Source organism: Polypterus senegalus, chromosome 5 (assembly GCF_016835505.1).
Source record: "Polypterus senegalus isolate Bchr_013 chromosome 5, ASM1683550v1, whole genome shotgun sequence".
NCBI lineage: Eukaryota > Metazoa > Chordata > Cladistia > Polypteriformes > Polypteridae > Polypterus > Polypterus senegalus.
The window spans coordinates 34,380,272-34,405,650 of record NC_053158.1 but is presented as its reverse complement, the minus strand read 5'-3'; the positions used below and the strand labels follow the sequence as shown (position 1 = coordinate 34,405,650).

The 25,379-nt window shown below is 36.9% G+C and overlaps 1 protein-coding gene across 20 annotated transcripts in view; it reads right to left on the bottom strand.

Moving 5' to 3' along the window:
* dtna (dystrobrevin, alpha) overlaps nt 1–25,379 on the bottom strand; it is a 480,591-nt gene that overhangs the window by 82,110 nt on the left and 373,102 nt on the right. For 8 of the 20 annotated variants that reach the window (XM_039754468.1, XM_039754466.1, XM_039754464.1 and 5 more), the window contains 3 exons: nt 24,705–24,713; nt 17,529–17,612; nt 6,304–6,396 (listed from right to left, as the gene is read on the bottom strand). In XM_039754468.1, the coding sequence (XP_039610402.1) occupies nt 6,304–6,396; nt 17,529–17,612; nt 24,705–24,713 (186 nt within the window). The remainder of the gene's footprint in view (nt 1–6,303; nt 6,397–17,528; nt 17,613–24,704; nt 24,714–25,379) is intronic. The other 12 variants (XM_039754472.1, XM_039754481.1, XM_039754475.1 and 9 more) reach the window with 3 other exon arrangements.

Sequence of the window (25,379 nt, the reverse complement as noted above, 5' to 3'; positions counted from 1 at the left end):
GGTAGACAACCTGAAGATTACTGTGAGCAGCTTGGTAACAAACGAACAGGAGATAGTCGCATAAGAGGATGATTGAAGTCAGTGATGTCCCAGTACTGAAAGCCAGAAAGTCATAAAGAAGACTGATGTGTCCAAACATTAAAGAGGAAAGCAAGTGCAAAGGTCAATGGCGAAAAGAGAGACTAAACCAAAAGAACCTGACATTAGGCCAACTTGTAAAGAAAACCATCACTAATAAAAGGTTTTTTGAAAGGAATATCCATCAGGGGACAAACGTGAAAGTGGCGCCTAAAATGATGTCACACAAACAAAAAAATAAGGTGTGAAAATAAATATACTGTAAAACTTAAATTAAGAAAGATGCAAAATCTAACTAATCTAACTACTTCAGCATGTCACCATATGCACAAAATGCATTAATCAAGTCCAAATTAAAATTAAAAAAGAACAATATTCATATAGATTAAACCATCTGGATAAAAAATCTAGTTTTGTACTCTGAAGAGTTTCGGAGTTTATTTCTTATTCCTCGAAAAACAATCTTTTTATTTTGTATCTGAAGTAAACCTGTATCTGTCAATCGGCTTTACAAAATATCACGAGTGGGAAACTTGATGTGGTCAGCTTTGGGATAAAAGGTGGCAAATCCATTTGGAAAAAAACATAGGCATTTGGTTTTAGGACTATTTCATGCTTTTTTCATAGCTGGGATAACACTCAGTTCATCTTCTGGAACTTTATATCAAAATCACTGCTCTGCTTTATTTCATTATGCCAGAGCACCACTTTTATGAGTTAACTTATTCATTTTCCCAGCCTATTCCAGCAGCACTAGGCACAATGTAGAAACTAGAGGAGGACATTGGGACTGGGATCCCATGGAACCTGTATGATTCATCATAAAAGTTGTGGGCAAAGAACCTTTTTACCTCAGCTTTCTTCCTCTATAAAATTATTCCAATGGGACTGCCTGACCTGAATGATTGGTTTAACATCTTGGCCTTAGGCTCACTCTTCATGTGATCCTTCCTACTTTACAATGAATAAGGGATACAGTGTGTTACCAACAAAAAAACTGAAGTGTGTTGTAGTGGTTAAGGCTTTGTACTTCAATCCCTTAAGCTGTGGGTTCAAATCCTGTTACTGACACTGTGCAAACAAGAGCAAGTCACTTGATGTGCCTGTTCTCCAAACGGAAAATCAAAAAAAAATGTAAACAATTGAATCATAAATGTTGTAAGCCACCATGGATAAAGGTGTCAGCCAAATAAGTAAATGTACATAATAGTTACTTCACTCAGAAAGTTCCCTTTCTGGTATCTAGCATTTCAGATGCTGAGAGGAAAGGGGAGAGGAAGGATCAAATCTCTCAGACAGTGAAAATAATATTGTATATTCTATTAATTATATCATGCAATACTGTAGGGATTTGTTATCCAAAAACTGAGGAAATAAATTTCAATATTTTGAAATATGCATCTACAGGTGCCAGTCATAAAATTAGAATATCATGACAAAGTTGATTTATTTCAGTAATTCCACTCAAAAAGTGAAACTTGTATATTAGATTCATTCATTACACACAGACACACTGTTTATTTCTTTTAATTTTGATGATTATAACTGACAACTAATGAAAGTCCCAAATTCAGTATCTCGGAAAATTAGAATATCAATTAAGACCGATGCAAAAAAAGGATTTTTAGAAATGTTGGCCAACTGAAAGGTATGAACATGAAAAGTATGAGCTGTACAGCACTCAATATTTAGTTGGGGCTCCTTTGGCCTGGATTACTGCAGCAATGCGGCGTGGCATGGAGTCGATCAGTCTGTGGCACTGCTCAGGTGTTATGAGAGCCCATGTTGCTCTGATTGTGGCCTTTAGCTCTTCTGAATTGTTGGGTCTGGTGTATTGCATCTTCCTCTTCACAATACCCCATAGATTTTCTATGGTGTTAAGGTCAGGCGAGTTTGCTGGCCAATCAAGAACAGGGATACCATGGTCCTTAAACAAGGTACTGGTAATTTTGGCACTTTGTGCAGGTGCCAGGACCTGTTGGAAAATGAAATCTGCATCTCCATAAAGTTCGTCAGCAGCAGGAAGCATGAAGTGCTCTAAAACTTCCTGGTAGACGGCTGCGTTAACCTTGGACCTCAGAAAACACAATGGACCAACACCAGCAGATGACATGGCACCCCAAACCAAAACTGACTGTGGACACTTTACACTGGACCTCAAGCAACGTGGATTCTGTTCCTCTACTCTCTTCCTCCAGACTCTGGGACCTTGAATTCCAAAAGAAATGCAAAATTTACTTTCATCAGAGAACATAACTTTAGACCACTCGGCAGCAGTCCAGTCCTTTTTGTCTTTAGCCCAGGCGAGACGCTTCTGATGCTGTCTCTTGTTCAAGAGTGGCTTGACACAAGGAATGCGACAGCTGAAACCCATGTCTTGCATATGTCTGTGCGTGGTGGTTCTTGAAGCACTGACTCCAGCTGCAGTCCACTCTTTGTGAATCTCCCCCACAGTTTTGAATGGGTTTTGTTTCACAATCCTCTCCAGGGTGCGGTTATCCCTATTGCTTGTACACTTTTTTCTACCACATCTTGTCCTTCCCTTCGCCTCTCTATTAATGTGCTTGGACACAGAGCTCTGTGAACAGCCAACGTCTTTAGCAATGACCTTTTGTGTCTTGCCCTCCTTGTGTAAGGTGTCAATGGTCGTCTTTTGGACAACTGTCAAGTCAGCAGTCTTCCCCATGATTGTGTAGCCTACAGAACTAGACTGAGAGACCATTTAAAGGCTTTTGCAGGTGTTTTGAGTTATTTAGCTGATTAGAATGTGGCACCAGGTGTCTTCAATATTGAACCTTTTCACAATATTCTAATTTTCCAAGATACTGAATTTGGGACTTTGATTAGTTGTCAGTTATAATCATCAAAATTAAAAGAATTAAACATTTGAAATACATCAGTCTGTGTGTAATGAATGAATCTAATATACTTCACTTTTGGAGTAGAATTACTGAAATAAATCAACTTTGTCATGATATTCTAATTTTATGACCGGCACCTGTACTTATGTATCTCAGCTTCAAAAAGCAATTCTAAAAAAATGTAAAAACTAAAACCTACAAAATGTGAAACATAAACCAATCCCCTCATTACATACTAAGATTGAGAGCTGGCTTGACAAGAAAGCAAAAAAATGTTACAGGAATATAAATCGATGCACATGCAGCTAACATGGTGTGATGGGAAAGCCTACCTGGAAAGAAAAGCAACAGGAAAACATGAGTGATATCATCAACAAATTATTAAAAAGAAGTAAAACAATAAATAAAATACATTTTCAAGAAAATGAAACAAGGTGAAAATCAACTAAATAGAAAAAGGTACACTTAAAATGATGTGTTTTTGCCATTCTGCATTTCGTTTCCTGATAAGATGCAGTTTATTACCCTTGCCCTTTACCTGCAAGTCATTTTATAGCTCTCTGTCTTACTCAGTCTCTGCTCTCTGTCTTTCAATCTGTGTAAAGAGCTCTTCTGGGCCAACTGAAGTGCTCAATATGTACAAAGGTGCAGGCATGTCTTGAAGTTTCATAAATTGTCACACAACGCCTCTGGGCTGCTTCAGCTTTCTACTATTCAGGATACCGAAGAACATTTTCTGATGCAATCAAACCTTGCTCAAGTGAGATTTTGCTTATTTATTGCTAGCTTCTCATCTAGTCATGCAATTATTTGCAGCACTGTCAGAGTTTGAGAAATCATATTTTCTTCTGTGCTATCTTCCTTTATTCTTTTCTTTTCTAATGGTTGCCACCATTTTGCTGGCGTGATGTTTCATGATTTTAGTCTAGTGATTTGCACGCTGTGTGGCAAGTGACGTCAAGGCAGATGGATGTCTTGTTAAGTGGCCTCCACTTTACTTTGCTCTTTGATTTACGTTGCTGAATGTGGGTCTTAGGGAACTGACCAGTGCATATCTGACCACTCTGTAAATGTATCATAAAAGAATGAAAAAAGAAAAAACATTTGTTGCTCTTTCCAATGTTGATTGCAATTGAATCAAGTGTACTAAAACCAAGTTTGTTATGCATAATTATCTTTTAACTTTGTGCCATCTTCATGTTGAATTTTTAATAATACACTTTTGACAACTTTTGATACATTTAAACAAAAAAGCATAATAAATAATGATAAAGCTGCACACAAAACCCATGTAACAGTTTTTCTTTCCATCTTAATGCAATGTGACATTTGACGACTTTTCCAGTGACTTTCAGTGGCAGCCTTCATTTACAAAATCTTAGTGAGTCAGAGGCAGTTATTGGTGCACTGGCATGAATTCAATTGCATAATGTGACTTGCCCAGCGATTCACTTCAACTAGTCTGTGACTCAAATTCAAACAGGTTTAGGCATGGGCCTGCTGTTTGTGCATGACAGCCAACAACTACGGAGAAAGATGCTTAGAATGCAGCAATGAGGAATAAAGAATGTGGGTGTTTTGGATGTGACAAACAGAAGACAAGCTCATCTGTCTGATGTGTTGTTTTACATACCACGATAGAATAAAGAAAAAAAAAATGGCAGAGACTGCATCTGAAGTCACTGTACCTGTTAACTTCTCGTACAGCACCACCCTCATCAGGTAGCACTGGACACAGCATCAGTTCACAACAGTGTTCAATATTCAATACTAGAGAAGTTAAGTTCCCTTAGCCCGTCAGATTAGACTCGCGGCCTTTCCATAAGAAATAAATATTTTTTATCATTTTAAGCTATAAACTATGTTTCAATGTATTACTTTCTTAGATTTTTATAAACAGAATGATTTGAAAATTACAGCATGTTGTTGGCTACCAAGTTCGGGATTTATATAACATTATTTACCATATAAATATCATCTCTAATTAAACGTGATTTACATTTGTGTCTTTTTAACATCAGACATTAACTACGTGGGAAAATCAAAAAGTAAAGGCAATTTGAAAATTGCATTGTAACTGCCACGGATGGAAGCTGATGCAATACAACATGTTCACGATGGTTTATGGGTAATTTGAACACACACAGATCGGAGCTCGACTGTTAGTCTAGTTGAAGCCAAGGTCAAAACAACATGAATGCTCCAATGCAGGATTGCACCACCACTGAACAATGGACTGTAGCAAGGTTTCTTTGTGTAGGGAGAGTGAAACTGCTAAAATTCACTGAAAGGTATTGTCTTAGTAAGGAAGTGAAAACAGTATGACTCAATGAAAAGTTTATGAATGGGTAACAAAAAAGTGTAAAGTGGTGCCTTCATCAAAGAAGACAAATGGATTACGTTATCCACTTTTACTGCACATTTGGATATCAGCCATGGATCTGCACGTGCCATGATGCATGATTCCGTGGGGTACCAAAATGTTTGTACAAGATGGGAATACCAACGGCTTACTGATCTGTACAGCCAACATTTTTTAGTGAATTTTAGCAGGTTTCACGTCTTCTGCCCCAAAAAAAACACTCACTATGGCACATTATTCAACAATAATGCAATCCCGCAGTGGAACGACCAGATATATTTGACTTTGGCTTCAACTAGACTCATTTTAGAGTGCTGCATTGTGTGTGTTTGAACTACCCATAAACCATCACAAACATGTGGTTTTGTGTCAGCTTCTATACATATGCGCTACTACATCATTTTTAGATTACCTTTACTTTTGATTTAATAATGTTGCTTTTGTAGACATGCCATTTGTGATTTGCATAACACTACTGAATATCTTTTGGACGCATGCTTGCATAGAATTAGAATAACAGTGTCCGTGGTGTAACACTTAGATAACTGTCTTAATGTGCTTCAAATAAAAAGGTAATCTAAACAAGTAAATGTTTATGTAAACATACACAAGAATACAAAGAGGGGAGAAGTACAATTAATAATTTCAGATATCCACAGTGGAAAAATAGTTAAAGGAGGAAAGCTTCAGAAAGCTTAAGGTGTTTTAGACTCAAATCAACCAGGAATAAAAAATGCTGAATACAGTTTGGCCATTGACTGATTTTGTTGATCATGATTTTGTTGATGAAATGATTTATATTATATCTACATTTCACAATGTGACAGTAACAGAGAGCAAGATCAAGTATGAGAATGTACTAACAATCTAAACAATTAGCAGAAAGTGCTTAAAATTAGTTTGTGACATAGCAGTTTTTGAGCTAGGCAGAGAAAGGTTTAGTATGCCAGCTACACAACTATATTAGCGGTTTCCTTTTACTATTTTTATTCCCATACTGACCGTAGTGTGCCATTCAGTTGACTTACATACAGGTTTATTAGAGCATGCTCATCATCATCCATGACCACCGGATTAGGTGGATGTGCCTCTGACCTAAACAAGTCAAGCATCAAAGCCGTTGTTATGCAGCACCATGAAATAAACCTTCAGACATGCATAACATACATTATACAATCTGTGATAAAAACTGATGTTTTCCATAAAGTACTGAACTTGTTACAAGAAAAACACTTTGTTTTTAATCCTTACAACTGAAAAATTTGCAAAATTTGAATGTGTGAATCACCATGAATGGTGTACTAATGAGCTGAATCATAGAGCAGTGATTGCCTGCTAAATTGTTCATAGTGTAAGTACAGAACACAGTGAAATTTTATGTAACACAATATGTCACAGTATATATTATATATAACACATTATATATACAAATGAAACCCTAGGTGGCGAGGCTCTAGCCTAACTATTGGAGTATTTACTAAGAAAAGCCTACACTTGTTTAGAAGGGCAGCAAGGAGGAAGCTGACATTTCAGTAATGATTCCTGCACAGACTTTGGCACGTAAGAATTAAATTCTACTGCTTGCCTTAAATGCACAAGTAGCGGTAGATATACCTGTATGTGTGTGTGTTTAAGTGGAGTATGCAATAGAGGCTCCCTTCTCTTTTAATACAATCCAGTCCCATATTGTAGTCAACAAACTGATGAATTTTGTTTGGATCCTAACTTGATGGGGTAGATTCTGCAGGTTTTAGCTAACAGAACACAAAGTGGGAGTATTAGTGGCTTTCTTCTCATTGTCTTCACTTATCTGTGGAATCATTTCGAGATTGGTATCTGTCACCTCTTTTGTTTGCTTTATATGTAAATGACTGAAGGAGTCCACACAGGGACAGACATTTTCTGAAATTTGTGGATGATCCTGTCATTCAGTGTGTTTACATGCACAGACATAATTGTGTTTAGGTGAACAACCCAATTTGTTAGTAATCTGCGCTTACATTTGCAAAATTCTCAGACATCATTAATCTGCACAAAAAAAAAAAGAGTTAAACGTCATCATTTGCCACTAGTAATCTACTTGGCTGTACGACTGAGCCCTGCAAAGGCACTAATACATCTGCTTCTCACCTTACACCCAGTGCTGCTGGAATAACAATGACAAAAGTATTTTACTTCAGTAAAGTAAGTATTGAGTTTGATTACTCATTGCTTTAAAAAGGAATTGGACTACACAACGCACGTTACAATACTGCTCTTGAGATCATGTTGCTGAGTTTAGTGTTGAACATTCAGCTGATCAACACAAATGTAGCTATTTCTGAAATACAGAGACAGATTATTTCAGCAAGGTGAAGGGATAAAGCGATCGCCTGATTATTTGCCTCTGGAAATGTATTTTCTGGACTCTTTTACCTACGGCTGCTGAAAACATATGTGAAGCAAATAGAGCATAGTGGACATGTGCAGACTACAAAATCCTTAACAATAACCAGATTAAAGGTTTCCATGGCCACATATTCTGGTTATTCACAAAAAAATCAACCTCTGTTAATCAGGCTTCTCAGAGGCAAATAACACAATTTCTCTATTCAGAATTAGGATTAATATATCAGATTTCAGTGAATAATCAGGTTATAGAAGCACATGCAAACTTGAATTAAGTCTTCTTCAAGATAAAGTGGACAGCCATGGACCAGGTGTTGATTAGTTTGTTCAATGGTGTGATTGTTTCTTTTTAAAGTTAAATATCTCTAAGATCAAGGATATGGGTGTATTCTTCAGGGGGTCCCGTCCTTCTACTTTCTCAACAATAATTATGAAAGAGATATTGAACATGGTGGAGCAAATATTTATGGACAATCATTTATATCTGGCTAAACTTTGATCCTAACAGAAAACAAATCTGTAAGAAGACACAGCTTTTCTTTCTTAGGAAACTCAATTCTTTTAAAAGAGGACCAAACCGTAAGTCTTTTTTGAGTCTGCGGTTATGTTTGGCTTTATTATGAATAACATCCATCCATTATCCAACCCACTATATCCAAACTACAGGGTCATGGGGGTCTGCTGGAGCCAATCCCAGCCAACACAGGGTGCAAGGCAGGAAACAAACTCCGGGCTGGGCAGGGTGCCAGCCCACTGCAGGGCAAGCACACACACACACCAAGAACACACAGGGACAACTTAACCTGCATGTCTTTGGACCTCTGTCACTGACCTGTTATTACAAACAAGTTAGAAAGAAGGACAACTCAATTCTTTCAGACCAATGGCCATTCTCCTAAATTTCTGTTGTTCCCATCAGGCTGCAGATTTAGGTTCCCAAGGCTAAAGAGCAACAGATGTAAGAACATTTTTATTTATAGAACTATAAACATTTTGAGTTCTGTGACTTGTTGGGATGCTGCAGTATTCTACATTTTTACTTTGAGTATGGTTAAAGGTAGTTATTCTTCTTTGTAGTAATCTTAAAAGTGTGTACTTACAATAACATTATTTGTCAGTTGTTGTGTCTCGGCTTACTTTCTTGGATCTGTGTAATAATGCCTTAAGCTCATGTCACATTAGATAACTTTCCCAGTGATTTTCAGTCACTGCCTTTATTTTACATAATCTTAGCCAGTTGGAGGTCGTCGTTGGCCCATTCCTGTGAAGACGATTGCTTAACATGACAACAAATGCTCACATGGAAGTACAATACATAGAATATAGCAACAATGTGTGTTTTGAACCTCACAAACAGAAGAGAAGCTCATCTTTCTAATGTCTCATGTTTTATGTACTAAAACAGAATGGAAAAAAGGGCAGAGCCTTTGGCTGAACACACCACAACGAATAACCCTTAACACAGCACCGGTACAGCACTGACTTCGACAAGAAACACCATGGTAGCTTCAGACCTCACAAGCAGGAGAGAAGATCATCTGTCTGAATTATCGTATTTTACATATCATAATAAAATGGAAAAAAGGTAAGAAAAGGGGAAGAGAGTGCTGCTGAAATCACTGCAGCTGTTATCCCATTGTACAGTATAGCGCACCTGTTCCATCAGGCAGTGCAATTTTTGCAGTCAGGAAAAGGTACGAGCACGACTGCGCTGGAAGATCAGCGCTCAGTTGGTAAATACAACATGGGATGTCATTTTCAGTCATGTAATTTAACATCGTACAGCTACGAGATCACAGACTGAAATCTGTAAATCTGACATACCCAATGACAAAAAGTTGTGTAATGTGACATCAACATTATGTTTAGTACTTTCTTGCACAAAAAAAATGTCCTTCTGGGTCTACCTAACCTAACTTAACTTAACCAATGTGGATTAAATGGGTCTGAAAATTTTGTTGTTGCTTATTTCTATATTCCTGAAGAAAAGGCAGCAATGTGTATCTTTAAAGTAAACATTTTGACATTTGTTCTTTGTCAGGTGAGCAAAAAAATAGTTCTTCAAAAAAGCTAAAACAAAAATGAAAGGCCAAAAGACATCAAAATAAAACTACTCCAGTTCATACATAACAGAATGTATAATGAAATTTAGTAACTTTCTGTTCATTTGCATATTTAAGGAATTTGCTTTAAACATTAAAGAGTTACCTAATCCCAGAAGTATGAGGCAAATAACCAATCTTGATGGAATATTAATTTTCTAATATCTGTAAAATAAATCAGTGTACTTGCAGAATTAAATGATTTTCTTAACCGTTAATGAAAGTTAAGTGCACATAAAACCTAATGGATGAGTAAACTGCGGTTTCCTTCAACCAGTGAAGGAACTTAAATATGGCAAAAATAAAGCCATATAACCATTTTGAGCCAAATTCTTGAGTTGTGTATGCATTTAAGACAAGGAGCCATTAAACAAAAATGACAGATCTATAATTATTAAGAGAAACATTAGAACTCTGTGGTTACAGACTCCATCTCGTATGATCCTAATTTGGATCAAGCAGTTTTGATAATGGAGCAGTGGGATTGCAATCTTCCTAATCTCCTAATCTTATCAAACCTACTTAAACCAATTTACAGATGACAATTCTGGCCAAAAAATGTCAGCCTTGGGTGGAACGCTAGTCCATCATAAGGCCCCTTACACACACTTGGTCACAATTTACAATTGCCATTGAACCTAACACACATATCTCGCACAAAAGTTAATCTTATCTTGATGAGTGTGTAAGACTTAAACTATAAGACTTGGTAGTCAATCCACATTCCCACAACCATGTGTGTGAAAAAATATGCACTTTGCCTTAGTGACCAGCAGGTGGTTGGCCTCAAGGGTGTGATTCACTAATTATGTAAATATCCAGCTTACAACCAGCACATACACACATTATTCATTACTGAAACCTGATTATTTAAAATTGTGGGAGGCCAGAATCCTAGCTCTGAGTGCTCACAAAAAGAGGCGCAATTTAAAGTCTCCTATCAACTGAACATTTACACTTTTGGCTTTTAGAAGGAAATGGGACTATCTGAAAGAAATCAATGTGAACACAGGTATAATGAGCAAAGTTAACACAGGAAGTCTCTGAGACTGAAATTGAACACAAGCATTTATATTTAAGCTTGGAATCTGCTTCTCTGGAGCCTAGCAAGTAGAGTAGACCCTGAGGTGACGTAGTAATTGAAAAATCTTGATTTTAACTGATAGTTGCCAATTCCTCAACTCATTAGAGGCGATCTCATGTAGCATATAGAAAATTAAACCCCAGAAGCCAATGTCCGCAATGAGATCTTAAATACTGAGTTGTTTTTCTTTAAACAGAGGAAACAAATTTGATCAGTGTCTTGAAGAATGTCAGTCCAAAATGCCAGGTGCTGTTTACACAAAAAACAGTTGTAGAGAACTTTTTTCAATGCACTTAAATTTCAATTTCACCTGCTAATATCTTGTTGATCCCCAAGTATCTATAAGCTTCAACAATAAATGTATTGTTATGTTGACAGTAAATGTAAACAGAGTGTATAATGTCCATGCTTTAGCATTCACTTTGGCTACATTAGTATAAACATGCAGAATAAATATGAACAGAGCAACTATAATCATTGATTAGGAGAAGAGAAGTTTTTGCATTAATCATTCTAGCTGACACAGCATTCCATAGAAGCAGCTGCTGCATTGTTTCCAATGATGTAATTAAATTTGTGACCCCTTCTCAAACACCACAAGTACTTGCCTCTTATGTCTAAGTATTATTGATGTATTGTGTATAGATACTCTATTTTAAAGTAAATCAGGTTCATTCAACTAAATTATCTGGGTTCAGTTAACAAGATATTTTAAGCATCAATTTACTATCAAGAATAGCCAAAGACTGAGCTGAATTAACTCAAACCAGCTAACAGACTCTTCCCCTTGTTCACATTTTGTTATGTTGCAGTCTTATGCTAAAATCATTTAAATTAACTTTTTCCCTCATCAAACAACACTTAATATCGCAGAATGACAAAGTGAAAACAGGTCTTTAGGAATTGTTGCAAATTTATTAAAAATAAAAAACAGAAATATCACATTGACACAAGTATTCAGATACTTTGGTATGGCATTTGAAATTTAGCTCAGGTGCAATTCTACTGATCATCATTGAGATGTTTCTACAACTTGTATGTAGTCCACCACCGGTCGGTTTAACTGATTGGACGTGATTAGAAAAAGCACACACCTGTCTGTAGCATACACAATGTGTATTGGAGCAAAAACCCAAAAATGAGGTAGAAAGAATTGCCTGCAGAGCTTAGAGGCAGAATTATATTGGGGCCCAGATCTGAGGAAGGCTACAAAAAAAAAATCACGCAGCACTGAAGGTTCCCAAGAGCACAGTGGCTGCCATAATTCTTAAACTAAGTAAGTTAAGTAAACAACTATGACTCTACCAAGAACTGGCCACCTGGCCAAACTGAGCAATCAGTGGAGAATGGCCAAAGTATGATAGGTGAATAAGGACCCTATGGTCACTCTGGCTGAGCTCTAGAGAACCTGTGTGGAAATCTAAGAAAGGCCCAGAATGACAATCACCACTGCAAAACTCCACTAATCTGGGGTTTATGGCAGAGTGGCAGACAACACTTGAATGTCTAAGTGCAGTTTGTAAAAAGGCATCTTATGGACTCTCAAACTATGAGAAACAAAAGTATCTGGACTGATGAAATCAAGATGGAACTGTTTGCCCCCAGTTCTAGGCATCACATTTGGAGGAAACCAGACACTAATCCTCACTTGGAGAATACCATTGCAAAAATGAAGCAAGGTGGTGGCAGCATCATGCCGTAGGGACTGTTTATCAGCAGCAGGGACTGGGAGACTAGTCAGAGTTGGGGGAAAGTGTAGTGGAGTACAGATATATTCTTAACGAAAACCTGCCCTAGAGCATGCTGAACCTCACATTGAGCAGGAGAATCACCTCCCAACAGGACAATGACCCTACATTCAATGCAAAGCAATCATAGAATTGGCTTTGGGACAACTCTGGGAATGTTCTTGACTGGTCAATCCAGTCAAGACCTGAACCCAATCAAACAATTTTGGAGAAACCTGAACATAGCTGCCACTGATGAGGTCCATCTAACCTGACACAGCTTCAGAGGATCTGCACAGAAGAATGCAAGAAAATCCCCAAATTCAGATGTGCAAAAGTTGCTGCATCAGACCCAAGAAGACTCCTGGCTAGAATTGCTACCAAAGGTCCCTCAACTAAGTACAGAGAAAAAGGTCTGAATACTTTTCCCAATGTGATATTTTGTTTTATTTTTAATGCTGTAAATATGCAAATGTTTTTGCATTGTTAGTCTGGGATGTTGAATGTTGAGGGAGAAAATTAACTTAACAGATTTTATCACGAGGATGTAACATAACAAAATGTGAAAACAGTGAAGTGGTCTTAATATAAAGGCACAAAATATTTTTAGTAATTCTGAAAACTACAGAAAATTGCAAGCAAAAATGAAACTTGTAGTAAGTTCACCATTACTCAAAACTACTTCATCAATTTGTATAGTAAAATCAAGCTTTTATTTATAACTTATTACAGTTTATGACACAGGCAACAGATAAATAAGTGTTAATCTAACAGTACCAGTCTTTGGCTAGTTCCAAGCAGTTTAATTAAATTTAGTGAGTAGTGTGGGGTATTGCCTTCCGTGCTTCTCTGGACATCTTTTTAGTATTCTTCTCAGAGGATGGCAAGGTGCAGGAAGGAAGGAGTGAGTCATTGCCACTTGAGGTTTTTGAAGATACATCTTGAGTGTGTTTAATGCTTGCTGTTCCCAAATAAATTGAGCGTTAGCTTTTCACTGTGCTTGTTTTAATGTATTTCGATCTTTTCTTAGACATGCAAGAGAGTCAGGGTTTAAACACATACATCTGTATTGATCTTGTATTTAAAATGTGTTTTTGCTATAACTATGGTTATATACTATTTTGCAATAATGGATACAATGAGGGTATTAGAAATAAACTGGATACATTAGAATTAAAAGTCAAGACGGAGATAAAAAACTTAGTGGTAATTGTTGACTGTAATCTAATTTCGCAAATTAATCAGATCACTAGGACAGCATTTTTTCACCTAAGAAACATAGTAAAAGTTAGACCTCTTATTTCCTTGAAAGATGCTGAGAAATTAGTTCACGCATTTGTTTTCAATCGACTAGATTACTGTAATGCACTCCTCTCAGGACTACCCAAAAAAGACAAAAATCGTTTGCAACTAGTGCAGAATGCCGCTGCTAGAATCCTAACTAGGAAAAGAAAATCCGAACACATTTCTCCAGTTTTGATGTCACTACACTGGTTACCTGTGTCATTCAGGATTGATTTTAAAATTCTGCTTATGGTTTATAAAGCCTTAAATAATCTCGCCCCATCTTTTATATCGGAATGTCTGACACCTTATATTCCAAATCGTAACCTCAGATCCTCAAATGAGTGCCTCCTTAGAATTCCAAGAACAAAACTTAAAAGAAGTGGTGAGGCGGCCTTCTGCTGCTATGCACCTAAAATCTAGAATAGCCTGCCAATAGGAATTCGCCAGGCTAATACAGTAGAGCACTTTTAAACACTGCTGAAAACATATTACTTTAACATGGCCTTTTTATAACTTCACTTTAACTTAATCCCGATACTCTGTATGTTCAATTCTTCATAATAACTATTCATGGTGGCTCTAAAATCTTATTTCTTTGTGGTGGTGGCCTGCGCTATCTCCACCTACTCAAAGCTTCATGACGCTCCAACAATGATGGATGGAAAAAAAAGGCAGAATTCTACGTGACCATCATCATCAAGTCCTTCCATGAGAACCCTAAATCCAAAGAGGACTGTTTCATTTATGTCAGGTAGAATGCCCAGAGGGGACTGGGAAGTCTAATGGTCTGGAATGCCTACAGATTTTATTTTTTTCTCCAGCCGTCTGGAGTTTTTTTTTTGTTGTTTTTGACCCCCTTGGCCATTGGACCTTACTTATTCTATGTTAATTAATGTTGACTTATTTTGTTTTCTTATTGTGTCTTTTATTTTTCTATTCTTTATTATGTAAAGCACTTTGAGCTACTGTGTGTATGAAAATGTGCTATATAAATAAGTGTTGTTGTTGTTGTTGGTTCACCTTGTCATACTGATCGACTCTTTAAAAATTCAGGGTCGAGTCTCCAGTTGTTATCCAATTACTGGGCGCTTACTTTCTACTGAATCCTAAAATTAGCCCTCCAAGTCAGAGGTTTCAACTATTAGAATGCAAAAGTGATGAAGTGGAAGGAAGGGACATTTGTATGGTTTCAAGCGTTGCCCATTAAAAAAAATTTAACTTGGGGCCTGCCTATACTCAAGAAAAAGAAATGAAGGCAGACTGGCTTGAACAGAAGAGGAAAGTGCTGGGTATTTTCTCTTTGACTCTTCATTTAAGGGCCTCCTGTACACATTCCAGGATATTACACAAACTTTAAGTCAGAAATGAGTGGGCTGAAGTATTTTCAAAATGCAGAAATGTTTCTATTTGGACTCTCTGGCTACAATTCACACTACTACATTTTCATTTAAAAATGCAGACATTAAGTCTCCATTTTTGCTTTTTATCTGCAATAACCCAGTATACTTAATCCAAAAAAATTGAGACATTTGAAAGTATTACCCAGAGCCATATACTTCTAAAACTTTCAGTTCTGCATTGTAATGTGGGCAGGTAAAAGCGTAGACTATAAACACACTCTAATTTGTTCTTTCTTGTTATGAAGCCCTTCCCAGATTTGATTCTACTCATTGCCATATCTCATTCCTTGATTGGTCTTCCTTCATGGAAGAAAACCATATACCAACATAGTGGACAAAAAGGAGCTGCCTTGCATGGCAATTGTTGTGTTCCTTACCCGCATGAGTCTACTTTTTATTTTGTACAGTGTGAATGCTGCATATATGTGCAAAGGCAAATAATTTACTGGTAGCTATACATTTCAGATTACACTAAATCCCATTAAATCCCATGGCTAGTAGCATTCCAATCCCTTCAAGAATAATTCCACTGATGTTCAAACACCCAATGTACGTGAATGTCTCCATCATATGCATTTTCGTTCATATTAGTGTGGACGTAGAAACTTTCATGAATGACATGAAAACGCTAGCATGGATAGTGAAAACGTAGCAGTATGAGTGGAGCCTCAGCCTGCCTCTGAGACCCTACAGGTCAGCCAATTATGTTAATAATTTAAGTATCTATACTGTTAGTAGAATTTACAAAATTTTGTTTTGTTAAAACTCTTTTATGCAATGTAACTTGAATGAAATGTATAGTGTTGTTAAATATACAGTCTTGTGAACATTAAAAATACCATTAAGGACTGCAAAAAATCTATATGTAGCAGATATGTGATATATTCAAGTCAAGGAATGCCTTAAAAACAATATTAATGTGCTGAAGTTGCCAAGTTAGAGTCCAGATGTCAATCCAATTGAGAATTTCTTGCTGGACTTGAAAAAGGTTGTTCACTCACGATCATCATGCAACCCAAAAGAGCTTGAGCAGTTTTGTAAAGAAGAATGGGGAGAAATGGCAGTGTGGGATTGTGCAAACTTGAACGAGAGGGACACCTGAGCATAAAGACTCAAGGCTCTCAAGGCTGTCTTGGCTGCCAAAAGTGCATCTATTAAATATTGACTTGAAGGGGTCAATACTTATGTGATCAATTGGTTTGTGATTTATATTTCTAATTTAGACCACTTTACAGAGATCCATTTTCAGTTTTTCAAAAAAGACAAATTAAATCCACAGTGATTCAATGTTGCAAAATTTAAGCAGAAAACTTTCAGGTCCGTGAATACTTTTTATAGGCCCTACATATATACTGTGTGTATGTATATTTTATATATTTATTTCCTTCTTGAGCAACATTTTTAACAGCAGGTGTCAATTTCAGCTCTCATTCAGGTCAAATTATTACAAAGTCTAGGTGACATTTGATTATGTTTATATTTCCTACGAAGCAATCAAAATTTACACTAGGAAAATAAAATCTACCATTTTTGTACAAATAGGGAACTAGAAAATGGGAACCTAATAGCTGCAGCTTTCAAGTAAAGAAAAAGTGAATTTCTTTGCAAGCTTGCAATTATCCATTGTCTGCAAGTCAGTGTTTCCCTTCATTACAGTAACAGCCATGAGCTACAATTAATATACAAGTACACTCAAAAGTAATCCTACTTCAAAACAACTGAGATTTTACACCAAGCTAGATGCCTTTTTACACTGCTCTGAATGGACTCTAGCAAGAAAAATTTATAATCTAGTAATGCATGGCTAACTTAACTAAACAAATATCTTTGATTAAATTTTTCTTAGGTAGTCCAGCTTTCACTCTGGCAAATTGTCTCACAAAGAGAATATAAAAAAGGACTAAAAAGGTTAAAACAAATATAGCTGGTATTGGGAAAATAAGCTTGTTCAGTAATCCCTTCATTTCTAAATGATGAAAAAAAACCCAATATAATTTAGGGATTGTATCAATTTTTCAGCATCTCCCTATGAAAGAACAAGCAATCAAATTAAGTGTAATCATACCAAAGACATGAGGAATGTTAAATATACTGGCAGAGTGTAAATTCACTTCACTTTTCTTCTCTTCTTACCTCCATTTCAGTTTAAAAAATTGATTCTGTGTGTCATTCTAATTTAGATGAGAGACGTTTGGTTTACCACAAGGGGCTGCTGCATTGCAGCAAATCTAACACTCACCTTTTATTTGTGAAGGGACTTCCTGAGTTGGGCACCGAATGAGAGAACATTGTGTCATTCAGGCTGTTTACAGGTCTTGGTGGCCTGGAAGAAAGAATGGAATACAAAAATAAATGCATGTCACATGATCCAAAAAAGTTCAACTCCATTAATAAATTGGCTGATTAACTAAGCTTAGTTGTGCTGCTTCATGGGACTTTTGTAAGAGTTCTTTAGATTGCTTCTTTTTTAAATGACTTGCCTGGAAAGAGCCCTGGTCACAATTACTGAGCTTTAATGGAGAAATTTCACAGCTCTTTAGGACTGTAGCTCTTAAGTGGGCCTGAAATCCACTTACTTCCCCTAAGTGGTTCTACAGTACTTTTCAATATTTAAACAACTGTATAGAATCTTTTTTACAGAAGCCAATCCTGTGGCAACCTGCTTTGTATTTATAAACTTTGCCCCTGAAACACATTAAGCAAAACAATACTAAGGCTATGTTGTTTAACAGGTAAAGTCCTAGAAAAAAAAATAATTTATGGATATTTTAAAATGTTAGAAGAGACCATATTATTGCCTATGAAAGGTTGATGAAAAATAGCCAAATGCATCCGCAGGGTAATAAGATGTCCATCATACGAACAGTGCTGATGACTGAAAATTACCCTTCAGAAGTAAGAATGATTAAGGTCTACCATGTTTTATTATCTTAATACTTGGGAGCCGAGTATATGCAGATTCCGTTCAAAAGTGCAGAAGACTTTGTATGCACAAGGGAGAGTATAAATCAAAGCATGGACTGAACAATGAGCCTCACCAAACCATGGACTGCCTATTCACAATGAGCCCAATTGAAAATAAATATTTGTATTTGTCACAAAATGTTGCTCAGCTCAGATTACACCGGAGATTTTCTGTGAGCAACTTATTTGTCAACATTTGAAGGCTTATACTGTATTGGTTATAGGTGCCACCTCACAGCTCCTAAATCCTGGGTTCAAATGCCAGCCCTATTTGTATGGAGCCATACCACCTACACTTCAGAGCAGATAATCTGCCTGAAGGTAAGCATATTTGGGCGTGACTAGTACTTGGACGGTAAACCATCCAGAAAAAGCTTGAGTTGTTGCTGGAAGAGGTGGTGGTAAGGCCATTAGGGGGCACTTAACTTATGGTTGATGTGTATATCCCAAATCCCCTGGGAATTTACAGGGACACTATACTGTAAAAACTGGCAACATCATTCAGATGAGATGTAAAATGAGGTCTTGAGTCCAAATTGTCATTAAAGATCTCTGGGTATCCTTCAAAAGAGTAGGATGTTTTCTGATCTATTGGCTAAATTGCCCACCATGGCATGATCATTCTGCCCCCCTAATCAATCCCTGTCTCTTCCCTTACTGGCTAAATATCTCTTTTAGTCCTTCAACACCAGAGCTAATGTGTGGGGAGCATACTGGTGCATAAATGGCCGTGTTGCATCATCCTTGTGGATGCTTCACATTGGTGGTGGTTGAAGTTGCTCCCTAATATCTATGTAAAGTTTCTTGAGTAGATTAGAAAATCACTACATAAATTTAACTAAGGTGAGTTAAGGAGTATGCCTATTACTCCCATGATAATGTATTTTCTGTTAGCATTAGCAATTAAAGCATTGGGTTAAAATTACAGGCCAAATAAAATGAGTAGTTGTTGTATGAGGTCCACAGTCACTTCATGTGTAGCTGTATATTTAATAAAACAGTGCTATAATGTGTATAGACAACGCAATTTACATTTGCATCTATTTTCTTAGAAAATTATTTCTTTCAAAGTGACTTAAAAACAAGGTCAACATAATCAAATAAATACGAGTTCTTGGCAGTTTTGGAACAAATGTTATAGGGCAAGGTTACAAAACTGAGAAATTCACCAAACGAGACAGTCTTCAAATGCTTCTTAAAAACACCTGGCAGCCCTTTCCTCAAACACAAAACAGTCCTAGACAAGGCAGGGCCCACTCCCATACACACCCATACTCTGACAGAGCCAGTGTGGTGGTGTTTAAATTTTTGTTGAGGTCACTGCCATGTTTAATCTATATAAACGATTTTTACAAAATGAAATTAACAAACTAAACTAAAGCAAGTGCAATGGAAGCTAAAGCAAGTGCAATTGAAGCTATTCTATTCAGCCAAACATGAAATAGATGAAATCTAGTGTAAAGTATTACATGTAGGAAGTCATAATGTCAGATTTGAAAAGAAAAAAAACAAAAAACAGATGATCTAAAGCATGACAGTGCACCTTATGAGAAGTGTTGCATACAGTGCCTATAAAAAGTATTCACAACTTTGGAAGTCTTCACATTTTATTATATAACATTGAACCACAGTGGATTTAATTTGGCTTTTTTGACACTGATCAACAGAAGAAGATCTTTTAATGCCAAAGTGAAAACAGTGATCTAAATTAATTATAAATATAAAACACAAAATAATAAACTGCTAATGTATAGACATTTTTATAGACATACAGACGTATATTGATATTTCCATAAAATCATACAAAATGTAATAGGGCAGCGCAGGTGGTGCAGTGGTTGGCATTGCTGCCTCACAAATTTGTGTTTTAGGTTTAGAATCCTGTGCCCAGTCACTGACTGTGTGGACTTTCCCTTTACTCCGTGTGTCTGGTTTACTTCTTCCTTAGGTGTTCAACTTTTCTTCACACATCTTTAAAGTTCTGCATGTTAGGTTAACTGACAATTCTAAATTGGTTTTAAGTAAATGTGAATGGAGACCCATCAGAGTTGCTCTGTATCCCTCAATTTGATTAAGCAATCTTACATTATGTTATTTAAAAAATGTGGGAAACAATAGGAAATATCCCAATACAGTATATTCCCCATTTGTGCATACTTTCTATAAAATGTGGAATGGAAACACCTTGCATTTGATGAAGACTTTTGTGACCCTTTGTGTGAAGAACTGCTTCTCAGTTTCCATCTTGATATGTTCGCCATGAGCCCTTAAGTATGTGATTCACTGTTTAGCAAGACCCTCTTTATTGAAGCCTTTGAGTATTCTGTGGACCTAGATTAGGTCTCCATTATGCCTTCTCTGTCCTAAACTTCTAAAATTAAAGTGTCTGTTTCCCATGGATATATTGGGTATTCCAGGTATGGACTTATGCTGCCTTCCATTTGAAGTGGGAAGTCAGAATTTCTGAGTTCGTAGAAAGAATTTTCAACTAAATCACCCCCACATCTCGGTAACTCTGGATTGTTCTGTCAAGTTCAAGGTTGTCTGACTTCAGATCATGACACCAATCCAAAATGATGAAGTACAATGCAAACTTTATTGAAAGCTGCAATATTATACTGTTTATTAGCACTTCTGTCTAGTTGTGTTTCATTAAATCAGTCGTACACACAGAGCTGCCCAACTTCTATCTGTGGAAATGCTGCTACACTGTTTGGATAATGCGTTCTTATGAACTGCTAATTATTCAGGTGGAGCAAGTACAACAAAGGTTTTCCTGGACATGTCCATATTGGATTTCCAAATGCTTTACTGGAATGCTGCCAACCCAGGTGTGACGTCATTCCCAGCTCTGACATCTGACTTCCAAGCTAAATGGAATGCAGCATTAGTATTACTTTCATAGTCAAAGCACTAGGGGGAGTGGGTGGTGGGGGGATGACTTTCCGTTTTGACAACTTTTGATAGATATTTTATGAGAGTTCCAACTGAATGACAACAGACAGAATTATGAGGCATGAACTTTCTCTTCCTTACCCGGAAATGAATTCATGCTACACTCCTGATTACTTTGCACAATCTGAAGATCCATAATGTAGCATTTTCTTTTTTAGCATATGTGAATATTAAGTGTTTTTCTTATTAGAACTATCTGAGGTAGGAAAAGTAGTGAAAGAGACCTATAGTATTTGTAAGCTTACTTTCATGGTTGTGAAGGTCATGTAGGCCAATGTAAAAAAATCTTGCCACACATTCCCATTTGCCAAAGATGATAAACGAGAATATCACAATGAAGTAGAACGGCAAACACAGCCAGGAATGTAGTGATGCTGGAGAATTGTTGAAGCAGAAACCCTGACAACTTTTAACACTAGAATTACCAGAGCCTATGAGAGAACTCATAAATCCAGCTCACCTTAAATCCGTTCGCACCTCTCCGTCAGCATCTTTGGTCCTGTAAATGTGCTGATTAAGACAAGCAGCAAGCAGTCGGCTATTCCATCCCCCCACCGTCGCAGAAAGTTTACAAAATTCTCCCAGTTCATGCCTTGTTTGATTATCTGGGAGTGAGTGAACTGCTGGAGTTTTAGAGTGGAAATAACAAATCGTTATTTGGAACATGTGCATTTCATGTGTGTTCTGTTTCTACCGTAATCTGTGTAAACACAGTGTTAAAACAGAAACTTTTTCATGTTTTAGTAATAAATGTTACAAAATGTAGGCATAAACTATAGAATGTGAGAAGCCTGAAGTCCGAAAATCAAAAAAAATCTTTCACAAAAGGTTCAAGGACAATACAACAGCTTCCGTGGCGTAGTGGTAAGATTTGCCGACTTGTAATCAAGAGTCCCCGGTTCGATCCTGAATGTCTCCTGTATTTGCAGTTTTCAGTTGTGAGCTGCTCTTATTGTTAATATTATACAGTACACACATACATTTGGTTTGTGTCTGTAACAGACTGTGTACTGTTTTCAGATAAACACGGTGGTACAAACTTGTTTTCTTACATCCCCTCTTTATTTGAAAACCATGTCAGATCTTGTGCACGAATGAGACAGGGAAAACTGTGGACGTGGATGTGAGTGTTGTGCGTGACTGAGAAGGACTGTGGATTTTTTTATTCAGTTTTATTCTTGAGCGTTCCTGCTCACGCTGAATTAGTATGCGCCTTCTGATCCATGATGTTAAAGTCACACTGACAAAAAAAAGAGAGACTTAGGTATATATAACATTTGGAATAATTAATTTTATGACCTGTATTGTACATTTCAGAAAACGCTGTTGCACTAATGCAACATTATATTAATTTGCATACCTTCATGCAGTTGTAATCATGACGTGACTGTATAATGTGTGAAGCCTGAAGTCCAAATATCAAATAAACACTTTCACAAAAGGTACAAGTACAGTTAGGTCTATAAATATTTGGGCAGAGACAACTTTTTTCTATTTTTGGTTCTGTACATTACCGTAATGAATTTTAAATGAAACAACTCAGATGCAGTTGAAGTGCAGACTTTCAGCTTTAATTCAGTGGGGTGAACAAAACGATTGCATAAAAATGTGAGGCAACTAAAGCATTTTTTTAACACAATCCCTTTATTTCAGGGGCTCAAAAGTAATTGGACAAATTAAATAACTGAAAATAAAATGTTCATTTCTAATACTTGGTTGAAAACCCTTTGCTGGCAATGCCAGCCTGAAGTCTTGAACTCATGGACATCACCAGATGCTGGGTTTCCTTCCTTTTTAATACTCTGCCAGGCCTTTACTGCAGCGGCTTTCAGTTGCTGTTTGTTTGTGGGCCTTTCTGTCCGAAGTTTAGTCTTCAACAAGTGAAATGCATGCTCAATTGGGTTAAAATTCTAGAATTTTCCAGTTCTTTGCTTTAATAAACTCCTGGGTTGCTTTGGCTGTATGTTTTGGGTGATTGTCCATCTGTATCATGAAATGCCACCCAATCAATTTGACTGCATTTAGCTGGATTTGAGCAGACAGTATGTCTCTGAACACCTCAGAATTCATTTGGCTGTTTCTGTCCTGTGTCACATCATCAATAAACACTAGTGTCCCAGTGCCACTGGCAGCCATGAACACCCAAGCCATCACACTGCCTGACTCCACCGTGTTTTACAGATGATGTGGTATGTTTTGGATAATGAGCTGTTTCACGCCTTCTCCATACTTTTTTCTTGCCATCATTCTGGTAGAGGTTGATCTTGGTTTCATCTGTCCAAAGAATGTTTTTCCAGAACTGTGCTGGCTTTTTAGATGTTCTTTAGCAAAGTCCAATCTAGCCTTTCTATTCTTGAGGCTTATGAGTGGCTTGCACCTTGCAGTGCACCCTCTGTATTTACTTTCATGCAGTCTTCTCTTTATGGTAGACTTGGATATCGATACACCTACCCCCTGGAGAGTGTTGTTCACTTGGTTGGCTGTTGTGAAGGGGTTTCTCTTCACCATGGAAATGATTCTGCGATCATCCACCACTGTTGTCTTCTGTGGACATACAGGTCTTTTTGAGTTGCTGAGTTCACCAGTGCTTGCTTTCTTTCTCAGGATGTGCCAAACTGTAGATTTTGCCACTCGTAATATTGTAGCAATTTCTCAGACGGGTTTTTTTCTGTTTTCGCAGCTTAAAGATGGTTTCTTTCACCTGCATGGAGAGTTCCTTTGACCGCATGTTGTCTGTTCACAGCAAAATCTTCCACATGCAAGCACCACACCTCAAATCAACTCCAGGCCTTTTATCTGCTTAATTGATAATGACATAATGACGGACTTGAACACACCTGCCCATGAAATAGCCTTTGAGTCAATTGTCCAATTACTTTTGAGGCCCTGAAATGAAGGGATTGTGTTAAAAAAATGCTTTAGTTGCATCACATTTTTATGCAATTGTTTTGTTCAACCCACTGAATTAAAGCTGAAATTCTGCACTTCCACTGCATCTGAGTTGTTTCATTTAAAATTCATTGTGGTAATGTACAGAACCAAAATTAGAAAAAAGTTGTCTCTGTCCAAATATTTATGGACCTAACTATATAACAAAACAAGTGCACTTTTAGAAGAAGAATCCAGATGAGATATTGCGGCAGAATGTCTATTAGCTAAACAAACTAGCTTGATTGACTGAATGATTTATTTTCATTTGTCAAATTTCTCATGTTCTTTACTGACAGATGTGTGTTGTTTGTAACAGAAGTAGACATGGCAGAAACCACAGAGATGCATTGTAGGTGGCAAATATATCTTGCAGAAGATGACTCTAAAGAAAAACTTTCAACAATAGACCAGTTTGTGAGGTGCCATCTTTTCTGGAGGATAAATAATTAAATGAAAAGTCAATATCAACTTTGAACACTTTGAATATGTATTACTCATACAGTACAGTATATGGTAAAGCAAAGCTGCCACTTTCATTTCAGTAATTCAGCCTTTATAAACTTACCATGTGTCCCTTTTATGCAGCAGTAAAAGGAAAAAAAAGAAAAACTTGTTAAATTCATGAGTTAGAAGGCAATACATAGGATTTGCAAACTCAATGTGCTGAGTCTTCCCTACTGAAGATTCAAAAAGTTTGTAGGTCATCAATACTAAGGCCTTCCTGAAAGACGAGGTACTCAATCATGTGAAAAAGTACACCCTTTTTCAAATTATACGACTTTACATATCAGGACAAAGCTAACAATCATCTAGTACACAGCACACCCTAAAATCTGATATATCAGACCTCAGGTAATGAACAACACATGACTTTATTTGTCATTACTGTATTTATTTAAGAAAAAACAAGCCAACATGGAGGATTGCATATCTAAATCTGAAAAGTCACACAACTTACTTTTTCATGACAGCATTATTGAACTGGTGACAACAAGCTTTTAAAATCTCCCTCTTCTAAAAGAACACCAGCTGTACAAAACTTGGAGTCAGACTCATCTGTCAACTCCAAAAGGGCAGGTTTCAAGTTAACTAGGAACTAAGTAGTCTATGGCACGTGAAGTGTAATAATTTGACACTATTATTGCAACCTCATTTATTGAGGAATTAACTCCAATTTACATTTAAAATCTGAAAGTTGGAGTGTAACAATGGCCATACTGAAATATACTGAAATGTCTGT